This window comes from Nicotiana sylvestris, chromosome 2 (genome assembly GCF_000393655.2).
Source record: "Nicotiana sylvestris chromosome 2, ASM39365v2, whole genome shotgun sequence".
Lineage (NCBI taxonomy): Eukaryota > Viridiplantae > Streptophyta > Magnoliopsida > Solanales > Solanaceae > Nicotiana > Nicotiana sylvestris.
In genome coordinates this window covers 203,773,464-203,789,139 of record NC_091058.1, presented here as the reverse complement: position 1 = coordinate 203,789,139, position 15,676 = coordinate 203,773,464, and the positions used below count along the sequence as shown (strand labels likewise).

General features: G+C 37.6%; 1 protein-coding gene across 1 annotated transcript; it reads left to right on the top strand.

Moving 5' to 3' along the window:
* Positions 1-10,445: 10,445 nt before the first annotated feature.
* On the top strand, positions 10,446-10,940 carry LOC104242974 (uncharacterized). Its single transcript, XM_009798087.2, has one exon. The coding sequence runs from the start codon at positions 10,446-10,448 to the stop codon at positions 10,938-10,940; it is 495 nt and encodes a 164-aa protein (XP_009796389.2).
* The last annotated feature ends 4,736 nt before the right edge of the window (positions 10,941-15,676 follow it).

The window sequence follows — 15,676 nt, the reverse complement described above, 5'->3', positions numbered from 1 at the left end:
ACACTAAAAATCTAATATAATCGTATTATGATTGTATTAATATAGTTATAGCATCAAGTATTATTTTGGGTATTGATGTATGATATACAAGTCACGTACAATAAAGACTTTAGAAAGAAAATATTTTTGCTAAAATTAAGGGATCTTGAATTTTTATTTTATTTTTTTATTATTTTATATATAACTTGTAAATATAGATATGCAAAGTAATTAACAAGAAACCTAAATAAAGGTAGTGAATATGTTTCAATTATAGCATAGCTAGGTAAAATCTCATTATTTATTGGAATGTAATATTATTTCCAGTTTTTAGTTAAAATAACAATAACAAATCTAGTATAATCTCACAAATAGGATATGAGGAGGTTAATGTATGCGGACCCCATTCTTACCGTAAAAGTAGAAATGTTGTTTCCGACTAATTTTTAGTAAAAAAAAACTCTCTTTTTCTTTAATCTTTAATGACGCTCCAATTTGAGGTTATTAATCAAAGTTGTTGAATAACTTTCGACTTTTTCATTCAAAAAAATATGAACATGTGACATCCAATTATTTTAGCAGAAGCACGGTTAATGATAAAGGGAAAACGCAAAAAGATTTGCTAAGTGCAAGGGTAAAAATAAACTAAAAATATAATTGAAGGTAAAATTGAGCAATTTTGAGTAGTGTAAGAGCAACTTTGGATATTTACCATTTTAGTATAAGAGCAACTTTGGATATTTACCATTTGAATTTGTTTAGATTTTTTGACAATTTAAAACATAATATGATTAAATCACTTAAACGCTAATAGAAATTAAATTTTTATAGTAAATATTGATGGTAAATTAAAGAAAAATAAGTAACTTGTTATAGTAGATAAGTTATGCATAAAAAAAAGTGAGACCTTTGGTACCTACATGAATTTTCAATATTAATGAAGAATCCAAAACCGGCGGATTATCAATTTATAATTGACAAAATAAGGACAAGACTTGCCTCCTGGAAGATGAGATTTATTAATATAGAAGGGAGAACTACTCTAGCCGAATCGTGCCTAAACTCCATACCAAACCACTACATGCAATACACTCTCCTCCCAAAAAAGACCCTTAAAACATTGATAAAGTCCAGAGGAATTTTATATGGGGTACAACTGTGAAAAGGAAAAAAATTTACCTTGTAAAATGGTCTAGTGTTTGCCAACCTAAATCCACCGGAGACCTAAGCATACATAATGCCAATGCAAAAAATATGTGCAACTTGACTAGTCTAGTATGGAGATTACTTACACATGCCACAACTCCATAGGCAAGATTTATTATTACCTTATATGGGGTGAATACTTCTAAATTAAACTATTCCTTCATTTGGAAGGGCATTTTAAAGGGGTGAAAAATATGTGCAAAAGGGATTAGATGGTCACCACACTACAAATCAAAATTGAACATATGGGGCACAAGTTGAATCCCCAATATAAAAAATCTAAGAAATTCAATCGAACGCCCCCTGTCGATCAGTGACTACTCCCTCAAATAAAGATATATACATTGATCACCGATGGGATCTCACTAAACTATCGATTGATATCCCTAGTGATATCAAAAGAAACATTTTTAAGATAAGAGTTCGATCCAAGGGTCCATCAAGGGATATTTCTATATGGTCTCTAACTGCTAAAGGGATTTTCACTACTAAAACTTGCTATAACCTAATTGAACCCCCTTTAAGTAACCAATTGGATTATGCTTAGATTTAGAGTTTATCTTGTCCAAACAAGATAAAATTTTTCTTATGGCAATGCCTTCATAATAAAATCCCATACAGAAAATACCTACCTCATATAGGAATTAATATAGACCCTCTGTGCCCTATTTATGATTCAAGAGAGGAAGAAACAATCACTCATATTTTCTTTGACTATAAAGCAACCAAACCCTTTTGGAATAATATGGGATGGTCAAAATTTTATAATCCAACAGGTGATCACTGGCTTCTCCAACTAAAAAATTTCGATTGCTCATTAAGAAATAAGTATACCGGTGGAACTCTTTCTTTCCATTTGCCCTTTAGAATATATGGATAAACAGAAATTCTAATAATCAAAACAACACAAGCAACCCCATTAACATAAACCTCATTATTCAAAAGGCTACAGAATTCACACTTCTAAAAATAGCTTTGTCCCACTAAAGAAAATTCCTTTACAAGTTAAATGACAGAAACCTCCTAAGGGCTGGTCCAATTAAATATTAATGCTAGTTTTAAGGACAACTATCAAAAGAGTAGCTTGAGAGGTGTATTCCGCAATACAAAAGAATATTGGGTGGTTGGCTTTACAAAATCCATATATGCAAAGGGTTCACTGGAAGCAGAAATTAAGCACTACTGGAAGGGCTTCAAACAACTCATGAATGAGGAATGTTCCCACTGGAAATAGAAACAGATTGCACGGAGGTAATCCAATCTATACAACACGACAATAGACTATATGACAATCTTATTAATAAATGCAGTTTGTTAATGCACCAAGAGAAGGCGGTGCTCCTTCAACACGTATTCAGGCAAGGGAATAATGTGGCACATCAACTGGCTAAGGAGGCAAATGTTCAGACCAAAGGAAAAAAAAGTTTATGTAGTACCTCCTACTTATGTTGAATTTTTTGTAATGAATGAACAAGAAGAACAATATGTTTCTGTGAAGTACCTAGCTCATGATGCTTGCAAAATATTAGCAAGCTTAGGGTATCAAAATATCCTAAGTGACACAAACTATGACTATGATGTACCAAGTATTACGTAGCTTTTAATATAAATATTTTCTGTTTGCTCAAAAAAAAGTTTATTTTAAATATTTATTATACCATTTGTGTATAAGATTTAAACTCCCTTAGGACGTTGTGCAAATACATAATTTGAGTTAAGAGTGATGAACATATGCTTTAAATTTGATGGATCTATTCTTTAATATTTTTATCACTATATAGTTATAAAATTATGTTCAAAACTAATATTTTCTGGTAACCCATCATGTCTAGGCTTTTCCAACATCTGAATGTGAGCATCTTCTCGATACCAGTTGCATAGAACGGGTAATATAAAACATGAATTGGTATAAAGGAAATGAACAATAACTTATGTTTATAAATAAAGATGAGTGTATTTTTTTCCTTTTCGCTATCCATTCAAACTTTCGATAGAGATTTTGTATGTTACCATTGTCAACAATATAAAATAACTAAATATAGGAATATAGTATTACAACAACAACATATTCAGTATAATCCCATATAGTAGGGTCTAGGTTAGTGTATACACATACCTTATCCTTATATTGTGGAGATAGAAATGTTATTTCCAATAGATCCACCACATTAATGAAAAGAAAAACAAGGGCCAATAGTGAGAAGCCATGTAAAAGCAGCATCAATAACAAGAAGATAGTAAGATGATCGAAATGAGAGCAACAACAGGTAGTCATAGAAATACCAACATATTACGAGAGTACATACTAATACTACCGGTATGAACAAGGAAAATAGTAACGACCCGGCCGGTCATTTTAAGAATTAACGCCATGATCCCCTATTAATTGCATTCTCCATGTTTGTTTCTACTATTGCAAGTTGCCAGGAAGGTTTGTTGTGGATTTCAGAGTGATTTGGGACACTTAGTCCCTAAATGAGAGTTTAAGCTTTAGAATTTGGACCGTAATCGGAGCAGTGTGAAGACGGCCTCGGAATGGAATTCCGTCGGTTCCGTTAGCTCCGTGGGGTGATTTCGGGCTTAGGGGCGTGTTCGGATTGTGTTTTGGAGGTCTGTAGCTTATTTAGGCTTGAAATGCCGAAAGTTGAATTTTTGAAGTTTCTGGTCCAATAGTGAGATTTTGATCTAGAGGTCGGAATGAAGTTTCGAGAGTTGGTGTAGCTCCGTAGTGTTGAATGTGATGTGTGTGCAAAATTTCAGGTCATTCGGACGAGGTTTGATAGACTTTTTGATCGAAAGGAATTTAGAAGTTTTGGAAATCCTTAGGCTTGGATTGGAGAGTGATTTGTGGTTTTAGCATTGTTTGATGTGATTCGAGGGTTAAATAAGTTAGTATGATGTTTTAGGATTGGTTGTCATGTTTGATTGTGGTCCCAGGGGCCTCGGGTGAGTTTTGGGTGCTTAACGGAAGTTGATTTTGGACTTAGGCAAAAATCTGAGTGTTGAACATAACCGCACTTGCGTGTATGGGACCGCAGGTGCGGCACCGCAGAAGCGGTTGGAGGACCACAGGTGCAGTTTGAGGCAATTTGGGGTTTGGTCGCAGATGCGGCCCATTTACCGCAGAAGCGGCATCGCATCTGCGGACAATAGGTCGCAGGTGCGGAAGCTGGACTTTAATGAAAAGTCGCAGGTGCGGTCCGTTTATCGCAGAAGCGGGACCATAGGTGCAGTCCCATGGCCGCAGGCGCAGATTCACTGGCCATAAAAAAAGGGCAGAATCGAGGGTTTGAACTCAAACTTTGGAAATTGACTTAGGAGCTCGGGGATTGGCCATTTTTGGAGAGATTTTCACTAGGTGTTTTGGGTAAGTAATTCTTACTCGGTTTTGATTAATTTCCACGAATCTATGCTTAAATTCATCCTTTAAATTCGAATCTGGGATGAAAATTTAGGGAAAGGTTGAGAAAAGTTCTTAGGCCTAATTTTGGGGTTTTGATCGAGGTTTTGGTATCAGATTTGAAGGATTTTGGTATGGTTAGACTCGCGAGTGAATGAGTGTTCATATTTTATGATTTTTACCCGATTCCGATACGTGGGCCGGGAGAAGATCTTTTGGGCGTGTTCCTATTTTCTTGTCTTGGCTTCGTTTCTTTTAACTAAATTAGTTGTTTGTAGTTGTATTTACGCATTGGTAATGATTTGATTAGATTTGGGCCACCCGGAGTTGGATACTCGTGGCAAGAACGTGATTTCGAGTTGATTTTTGAGCTGGTTCGAGGTAAGTGGCTTGCCTAACCTTGTGTGGGGGAACTCCTCTTAGAATTTGGTATTGTTGATATATGAAATGCCTTGTACGTGAGGTGACGAGTGCGTACATGTGCTAATTGTTTAAAATCCTATTTTCATTAAGTAAATATAACTGTGTTTTCTTCCCTATTTATACTACTTGCAATTTAAGCCTACTGTTAGCTTAGGTAAGCATGTCTAATTGACTCAATTATTTTACTTGCTCAAACTGCTTTTTTGAATTCTGTACAGCATGCTAGGTTAGAAATACATGTTTTAACTTGTTATGAAATTGGTTTGAATTGAATATTCTTCGTGTTGCTGCTATGTGTTTACTTTGGGACTACGAGCGATATCCCGGTAGATCCCCTTGCCTGTTTATTTGGGACTACAGATTGATATTCCGGTAGATCCCCTGCACATTATATTGGAATTACGTGACTGCACCTGGTAGATTCCCCCAGTACTGGGTATTTATATTTGGGACTACGGATCGGGATTCCGGCAGATCCCGACACACTATGAGTCGGACTACCGGACTACACCCGGGAGATCCACTGGATATTTACATTTGGGGACTATAGGATGGTATCCTGGGAGATCCCCGGTTGCTATCTCTGTGTGGTGTTACGTTCTTATCAATAATTTTCTCTCTGTTGTATTTGTTGTTATTCTTATTATCTTGTGTTACTTCATACTGTTAGCATTTTTATATTGTCGTATTCTATACTGTTTTACCTCATTTTTCAGCTATAATCAGTAGGGCCCTGACCTTCCTCGTCACTACTCAACCGAGGTTAGGCTTGACACTTACTGAGTACCGCTGTGGTGTACTCATTTCCATCTTGCACATGTTTTTCATGTGCAGATCCAGGTTCTTCGTCTCAGCCCTACTATCCTTGAGGCGAGGCGCTTCTTCAGAGACTTCGAGGTATATCTACCGCGTCCGTAGACCGAGGAGTCCCTCTCCATTCTCTCTTGTAGTTATAGCCCTTCCGTATTTATTTAGATTTAGACATTATGTAGTTAGAGCACTATGTAGTATCCATAGCTTGTGATTTCATGAGATTTCGAGTTTTGGAAAGTTGTTCAGTTTTTTAGATCTTGTATTGGTATATGCCGAATAGTATCTTAAACGCTTCTATATTTGTTTATTTTCAGTCTTTGTAAGTTTTTCCGCATTTTTTTCTTTTTTCGAAATTGTTAGGCTTACCTAGTGGTAGAGATTAGGTGCCGTCACGACAGTTCATGGAGCGTGAACTTGGGTCGTGACAAAAATACTAGACTACCTAACTTACTACCCTAATCCTCAACCCCCATACTTTCTTATCAAGGGTCGTGTTCTCGGTCAGCTCGAGTTGGCACCATGTCTTACCTAATCAACTCTCTCCAATTCTTCTTCGACCTACATCTACCTCTCTTTAGGCCTTCCAACCTCTCGCACCTCCTAAATAGGGCACATGTGCTTCTCCTCCTCACATTTTCAAAATATCTAAGCATCGCTTCCCGCATCTTTTCCTCAATAGGGGTCACACTATAACACCCACCCGGTCGTTTTGAGCTTGCATTCCGTTCAGCTATTTGAAGTCTTGATCAGCATTGTATGATGTATTACAACTGGTGGGAATCATTGGTTTCGATTTTCAGGTTATTCGGAATTGATTTGGAAGAATGATTCTCAACTAGGAAGCTTTAAGATGGAAGAGTTGACCAAGTTTGAATTTTAGTACTTGACCTCGGATCAGAGTTTTGATAGTTCCGTTAGGTCCGAAAGGTAATTTTGGACTTGGGCGTATGTCCGGATTTGCATTTGGATATTTCTAGAAGGTACCGGCACTATTTGGCGAAAGTTGGAAATTTGAAGATTTGTAAGGTTCATAAGTTTAACCGGGAGTTGACTTTGATGATATCGGGTTCGGATTGTGGTTTCAGGAATTGGAATAGCTTTGTTATGTCATTTGGGACTTGTGTGCAAAATTTAAATTCATTCCGAGTTGATTTGATAAGGTTCGGTACGAGTTTTGAAAGTTGAAAGATTCAAAGTTCATTAAGTTCGATTTGAGGTGAGATTCGTGGTTTTGATATTGTTATGCGTGATTTGAGGCTTCGAGTAAGTCCATATTATATTATGGAACTTGTTGGTATGTTCGGATGGAGTCTCGAGTTTCGGGTGAGTTTTGAATAGGTTTGGGTTGTGTTGCGCTCGTTTTTTATGTTTTGATGTCATTTCTTCAAGCATAAATGGTACCACATTAAGCAAATGAGCTCCAATTTCTATCATTAGATCCGTATAGAAATTTTGGAACCATAGCAACTGGAATCATCAAGTTTTGATATAGTATGCAGAATTTATGGTAATTTTACTAAGAATTAGGTTGCTAGATTTTTTTCAGATTAATTACGAAATTGTCACTGAATTCGTATGTAAAAATCTGTACTATAAATATTGAAACCAACATATCTCCTTTTTTATAAGGTCAAATGGAGTGGTTCAAATTCTAATTTGATTGAAATTTTACAAGGAATCTATTAGAGACATCAAAAGCAAGTTTCGGGATCATTTGGCACAAGAAATGAGGCAGAACATCTGGGCAAAAATATTTAATATCGAGGGTTTGTTCATTTGGTCATATTATGAGTTGGGGAGCTCAGATTTGGACAATTCTGGAGGCGATTTTCATCACATGGATTGAGATAAGTGTTGTACTCAGTTTGGCTTATAGTTCACGAATCCATCTTTATTTTTGGCATTTAATTGATGATTTCAAATTGAAATTTGGGGGGTTTTGTTTAAAATTTCATAAAGTGAATTTTTGAGTTTTGAACATCGATTCGGAATCATATTTGAGTGAAACTACTATGATTGGACTCATAATTGAATGGATTGTCGAATTTTGTAAGTTTCATCAGGTTCCGAGGTGCGAGCCCAAGTTTGACTTTTTAGTTGACTTTGGGCTTTTGATTAAAGATTAAATATTTATCGATTGGGTTTGTTTCCTTGGGCATTATTTGATGTTTCTTAGTTTCTTTTGTCTAATTTTGAGCCATTCGGAGGTCGGTACGTGCGAGATGGCATTTCTAGAGTATTATTTGACTTGCTCGATATTGGATTTGGCTTGTTCGAGGTAAGTAACACTTCTAAACTTGGTACTGAGGGTATGAACCCCTAAATATATATGTTATGTGTTTAGTGTTGAGGTTATGCACATGTTAGGTGACGGATGTGTGGGCGTGCACCGTATGAATTATGACTCGGTTGGTTCTGTGGTACTGTGTAGTTACCTAATCTTGTTTTTATCCATAAAATTTCTACGTGCTAGAGTAATTGAGATATGATCCATGTTAGAAACCATATTTAGGCTATATGCTTATTCTGTTGGGACCCATTGAGGTCATTTCTGTTGTTGAATTATTTACTTAAATTGCATTTACATACTCAGTCATATTCATATATTTGCATATCATATCTCAGTCTCTATTATGATTTGTTGTCACATCATGTTGTTATCATTATTGGGATGATTGATATGAGATTTATGTGCCCGAGAGACTGGAGAGGCTGATAAATAAGTTGGGGCCTGAGGATCGGATTGTGAGTGATATTGATGGGATCAGGCTGCATATCGTAACAAGTTTTATTGATTCATGATGGGATCAGACTGCACATTGTAGCGGGCTTTATTAATTCGTGATGGGATCGGGCTGCACGCCGCAACAGGTATTATTGATTCATGATGGGATCGGGTTGCGCCCCGCAATAGGTGTTATTAGTGCTTGAGCAAGATCTGCCCCTCCGGAATCTGACATACCAGCAGTGAGCATGGGTTTTGTTGACTCATGATGGGATCGGGTTAAGCTCCGCAGTAGGTACCATATAGTGCTGAGTGACTGAGTGTGTTGGTTATTGAGCGTGATGAGTGGGAGTACGAGACAGAGAGATTGAGTACTCTGAGAGTGTGAGTACGTGAGTTCATCACTGTAATGCATTGCATTTGACATGCATACTTGACATACAGGCATAGAGATGCATTTTCTCATGCTACACGATTGTGTGACATTCATGATTTCACATGCACATCGATATATAGGCATAAAAAGGTATTTTCCTCATGCTATCTGATAATGAAACATCTTATCTATTGTTGAAAGTTTTTGGGAAAAATCACAGTCTAATTTACTCATATTTTGGTGATTTCGGTGAAAGATTTGGGTTTTATTGTTATACCTGAAAAGCATGCCTATTATCCGTAACTATGAACGAGCTGAGCATCATATATTTTAGTTATTTCTTGTAATGCTTTTATTATATTGTTACCTACTGGGTTCGGTTAGGTGCCATCACGACTAGTTAAATTTTGGGTCGTGATAAGTTGGTATCAGAGCTCTAGGTTCATAGTTTCTACGAGTAATGAGCAAATGTCTTGATAGGTTACAAGTACTTTGGTTATAAGTACTTTACTTTATGTTTTGATGATCTAACAAACTTACTATTCAGAACCAGATAAGGAACCTGTTACATATTTACAAGACTTCAAGATCACAAGATTCCAGATCGGGATTCAGCGTGGAAATATGATTCAACTCTTCAGAGTGGAAGGAACAATTGCGGGACCATGTCCCTACCAGTTCCCGAGAAGACTGTACGAAGTCAACTTTCCAGCTGAAAAGTTGCTACCTGCATACGCTAAAGTGCAGGAACAATGTTGCAGTCAACTTTCCAGGAAAGACTTTTTACCTACCTTGCTTACATCATTGTAACTGATGTCACACATGTATATATGCATTCAAGGGAGGTAAAACACAAAAACTTGAACACTTACAGATTTCACTCAAGCCCATTACATGACCATTCAGCTAGCAAGTTTCAAGTGCCTCAAGAACAAAGAACAAAGCAACTACGGACCAGTTCTCACATCGAATTATTATGTGTCCTTAGTTGAGTTGTGACTTTGTAATAGTTCTTCAAATTGTAATTCATATCTAGCTTACTTAGAAGCATTTTATAGGAAAACCTTTGTAAATATTAAACCAATGTGTTTGGGTCTTGACTAGAGTTAGTCATGTTATAAAGTCTTTGTAATAGAGTATTACAAGTTAGTGAGGGATTAAGAGTTTAACTCCTAGATTGCATAGGTTGTAATCTGAAAGTTGCTCAGTAGTAAAGTTGAAATCCTACAAGGGTAGGTCATGGTTTTTAATCCCGTTGAGCTGGAAATTTTCCACGTAAAATTTCTTCTGTCATTTAATTACTGCTCTGTGTGTGTGTACTGTTGGAACTGATAGAGAACCTAGTTCTCTATAAAGTTTGGTGGACCCTTACATTCTATCAATTGGTATCAGAACGAGTTCTTTCTATCAGGTTAACACCTAAATAGGATCCTCATGGCTGCTCCTCCAAACTTCAAAGAAGGCCAGTCTACGTACAGACCTCCTGGTTCAACGGTCAATACTATGGGTGGTGAAAAACTAGGATGCATGACTTCATCATGGCTGAAGACTCTGAGTTATGGGATGTAATATGTGACGGACCCTTTGTCCCTACAAAGAACCTTGGCAACCCAGCTATAGCCATTCCCAAGACGATGAAGGAATTTAATGACACTGATAGAAAGGCCACAGAAAAGAATTTTCGTGCAAAGAAAATTCTTGGCCCTGATGAATATAATAGAATATTAGCTTGTCAATCAGCAAAAGAAATTTGGGAGGCTCTTCAAACAGCTCACGAGGGAACAACTCAGGTGAAGCAATCCAAGATTGATATGCTCACAACAGAATATGAGCTCTTCAGAATGAAAGATGACGAATCCATCCAAGATATGTATACTAGCTTCACCTCTATCACCAATGAGCTCCACTCTCTTGGTGAAAGTATTCCAAGAAACAAGCTTGTTAGAAAAATCCTTATTGTACTGCCCAGTTCTTGGGAAAGCAAAGTTAATGCCATTATGGAGGCAAATGACTTGTAGACACTGACCATGGATGAACTTATTGGAAACTTGAAAACTTACGAAATGAAGAAGAGGAAGGACAATGAAAGAAGAGAGCCCAAGAGGGAGAAGAACCTGGTCCTCAAGACAGACAACAATGACTCAAGTGGTGAAGACGGGGACATGGCCTACTTGACAAAAAGGTTCCAGAAGATGATTCGCAGGAATGGAGGCATTCCAAAAAAAAGAAGTTCTAGCAAGCGAAGAAATTATAACCTCTATCATAAATGTGGCAATCCAGGACACTTCATCAAGGATTGCCCCCTCCTAAAGCAAGATCAGTATAATAACAACTTTAACAAAGCAGCCAAGAGGAACCAGGTTCCTGACAAATGTTTCAAGAGGAAGAATGATGCTGACAATGTTGTAAAGCAAGCTCTTGCTGCATGGGGAGACTCCTCCAGTGAATCTAAAGAAGAAAACAACCATGGTGGTAGCTCAATGATGGCAGTGAAAAATGAAGCAACTGAGTATGATTCAATCTTTACTTTAATAGCTCAATCTGATGACGATGAAGATGACGACGACGATGAGGTAAACTTTCTAGATGTTTAGAGAAATCTGAAATCTTACTCTCCTAAAAAGCTCATGTCATTAGCAAATGTGCTAATTGATGCATACCATAGTCTTATCAATGATAAAGATGCATTAATAATGGAACTAGGGGAAGCTGAACAAACCAGAGATGACCTAGTAGTCGTTGTAGTTGACTTGAAAGAAACAATGGAGAACCTGAAAAAAGAAAAGAATGCCTTAGAAAAGAAAATTGCTAGTATAGAACATGAAAGATATGATATAATGGTGGTTGTGGTGGACTTAAAAGAAACTATTGAGTGTGCAAGTAAAGAAAAGGAAACCTTAACTGAAAGAGTTGCTATCATTGAGCAAGAAAGATGACTTAGTAGTAGTGGTAGTAGACTTGAAAGAAACAATTGAGGAATTTAAATCGGTAAATAGGCCTGGAAACTCTAAAAAGAGAAAGGAAGTTGCAAGTGAAGCACACATAAAGCTTGAAAATGAGTTAAATTTGGTAAAGAATAGTTTGTGTGCTGAAATTGAGAAAAACAAATAGCTTCAGGAAGAACTAGGGAAACTAAAGAGTGATCTTGAGAAATCGCTTAAGTGGACCTGGTCCTTGGATGCTATTACTGCCATGTACACCAACTGTGGGGAAACATGCAAGGGATTGGATTTCAAAGGGAAAAGATTTCCTACAACCCTCATAGCAAGTATGTTACAGTACCTGATAATTGGCTATGTATGCAAAGTGGTAATAATGGGCACCTCAAGGAAAATTGCATGGCCAGGGTTCAGTCTCATCAGAGAAATAAAGTCTTTGCTGAGAGAGCAACTACTACAAGAGGACCTGGTCCATCAAATAGGAAACCATCAACTTGGAAACACATTTTGCCTGTTTGGAGAGAGCACTCATTCATCCCTTTTCACTTAACAAAGGACCAAACTCGTTTGGGTTCCTAAATCTAACCCTTGATTTCCATGTGCAGGGTGCAGTGAAGGGGAGCAGCCAATAATGACACATGAATAGCGGCTACTCAAAGGACAGGACTAGAAATACAATCAATTTTCCTTCACTAAAAAGCCCTGCAAGGAGAGAGTGTACCTTTTTGAAAATGGCTAAAAGGGGGTACGCTCTAGGAGTTGGAAGATTTGTGTCAAAGAAAATAAGGTGGAATTTCTGTCCAGGATATGAATAATCTCAAACATGTGACTGGTGAGGTGATGTTGTATCCAAAAGACACAAAAATGCTTATGTTACTATGATTGAGGGTCTATAGAGTGGAAATATAAGTTGGTTGAAAGTTGTTGAAGACAACGCTGAACTATGGGACAAAAGACTAGAGCATTGCAAGCTGTCTATCGTAAACAAACTGGATCTGAAGAACCTGGTTCATGGTATGATCAAGTTGAGTAACAAGTAATATGAAGTGTGCAATGCCTGTGCAAAAGGAAAGCATGTCAGATCTTCATTCAAGCCCAAAAGGGGCAGACAACATTCAGAACCAAAGGATGAAATCTTTCAAGAAACTGTGGCTTTTGTCAAAAAGATCCAGGTACAGATAGAAACAAACATGACTTTCATCAGATCAAGTCATGGAACATGTTTGGATAATACCATAAGTGGATGAATGCTATATTCAAGAAGAATTACTCAACCACTTAGCTCAAAGAGCACCACATCAGATAGAGTTGTTGAAAAGAAGAAAAGGACTCCTGAAAAATTAGGCACAGTCAAATTTAACTAATAAAGGGCTGGAAAACATCTTAACCAAAGCCGCTGACTCAATTGAGGATATCTGGGTACAATTGTTATGTTCTCAACAATGGAAAGGGTCAGTTTTGAAAATCTAATGGTGGAAGAGATGGAGGAATCCTCCTGACGTACTCGTCTCAAAAGAGAACAGAAATACTAATCAAGGTAGATAATGCCCATTGATTCCAGCAAGGAACCAGGTCCCGCATCTACAACAACAGAAGCTGAAAAATGAGTTGTTGGAAGGAGGGTTTTTGCATAGAGACATCACTGAATCACTCATGTATCTCACTGCAAATAGACATCATGGTCAGAGTTGGGTTCTGTGCAAGGTCTCAGTCAAATCCAAAGGATTCTCATCTGAAGGCTTATGTAAGAATTTTGAGATATCCTAGAGGAACACAACACCTGGTTCTCTACTGTCCTCCAAGTAATGGATAGGAAAAGCTCGCCTTAAATGGGGCATTCTCTGAGTTCCCGTTTTGTCTCATGAGGCTCAAGGAAGCAAAATTCAATGACACTCACAACAGCTGAAGTAGAATATGTATAATCAGCATCCTGTTATGGCCAAGTGCTGTGGACCAAGCAACAAATTGGAAGAACTTGAGTCCAACTCAAGAGGGCTAAATACAGTAACTGCTGAAGATCAAGTTACAGACATCTTCACCAAAAACCCTAGGAAGAAAGCATTTTGAGAAATGCACTGGTGATGGGTTTTCAATGTCTTTGCCTTATGCTTCTTATGTTTTGATGATCTAACAGACTTATTGTCAAGAACCAGATAAAGAACCTGGCCCACCTTGTGTACATTTCAAATGAACAATGTTCAGTCTGATCTCCAGCAAGTGAGTGAACAACCACAAGGAAGAACACAACAAGGACCTCGTCTCTTAGGGTTCTCCGATAGAAGTACAAGTCAACTGTACAGCTGGAACGTAACAGTAGAAAGTGACTATCCGCAACTGTTACAAAGAGGAACACAACAGGGACCTAGTCCCTTAGGGTTCTCTGACAGAAGTACAAGTCAACTATACAGCTGGAATGCAACAACAGAAAGTGACTGTCCGCAACTGTACACGCGATAGTGCAACAGACAGTGCAGCAATCACTTCTCATTGGAAAGAAGCGTGTGCCAAGATTTGACATCACCATTGTGATTTTTTTTTTGTAGTATAACAACCTGGTACAAGGCACAAAATATTTACTTGTGCATTTAGTGATATTCTCTCAAGCATCAAAGTGTTCATCTAGCATTGAAGTCACTGGTGTATCAAGAACAAGAAGACAACTCCACTAAAGGATCAATTTCAAAATGAGTCTATGTGTATCTATAGTTGAGTTGTAATCTTGTTATTTGTTCTTTATTGTAACTCCTATCTTGCTTTCTTAGAATCTATGTTTTAGGAAACCCAAATTCGTAAACTTTCTAAGTTTATGTTGTGACTATGATTAGTCATAAGTTTAAAGTCTTTGTAACTAGAGAGTCACAAAGTGGCTTGTGGTGAGAGTACCACAAGTTAGTTGAGTTGAATCATTTGTAATAGAGTTATTACAAAGTGGCTTGTAATAGCGAGATTACAAGTTAGTGAAGTTGAAAGCCTACAAGTGTAGGTCGTGGTTTTTGTCCCCTTGTGTGAGATTTTTCCACGTAAAAATCCCTTGTCTCTTTTACTTACTGCTTCATAAGTATTCTCAGTAGAAACTCATAAAGGATCAGGTGCTCTACAGTTTGGTGGACTCATATAAGTTAACAACTGGGGATGATAAAACCCAACTGAGAACCTGGTTCCTCATTATTGGTTATGAAAGTCATAGTCAGGTAAAAGCTAGCTAAAGTGTTATCTGGCTAAGTCTAACTCACCTCTATGACATTACAGGTAGACACGCATGATGACTACATAAACAGATGATGCAGTGCATGATGAATAAGGGGATAAAACTCACTTGCCAGACCTATCAGGGAACCTAGTTCTCTGATGCAGGTTAGTAGCTCGCAATTTAAAACGAACCAAAACAATGCCACATCATCATCAACGTGACTGTCTCTTTAAAGTCATGTCTCTTCAGCCAATATGTCACAACCCAAAAGTCACTCCTTTTTCTAAACGATACATCTCCCAAGCAAAATGGTGTCGCCGTTTCAGAACCAGTCCCTCATCATAATTAAATCAACATCATAACCCTTTCTCTTTCAAACTCAAAATTCCATGTGTGTCTTCTCTTTTCTCAAATCCACAATCCTTCGAGAATAATTCATCATGTCTGAAAATCAAGCAACCTTTAGTGTGCTCGACAACACTGTGATTGAGTCCTCACCAGTCAGTATTTCAGCGATGAACTCCTCACCCAATACAATCACTAGTCCAAACCCTAAAGAAGAGTCTCCTCCACACTCTACTCCCTCTCCTACCCATTCTGAGTCCACTCCTCATCTGAGCAAGTC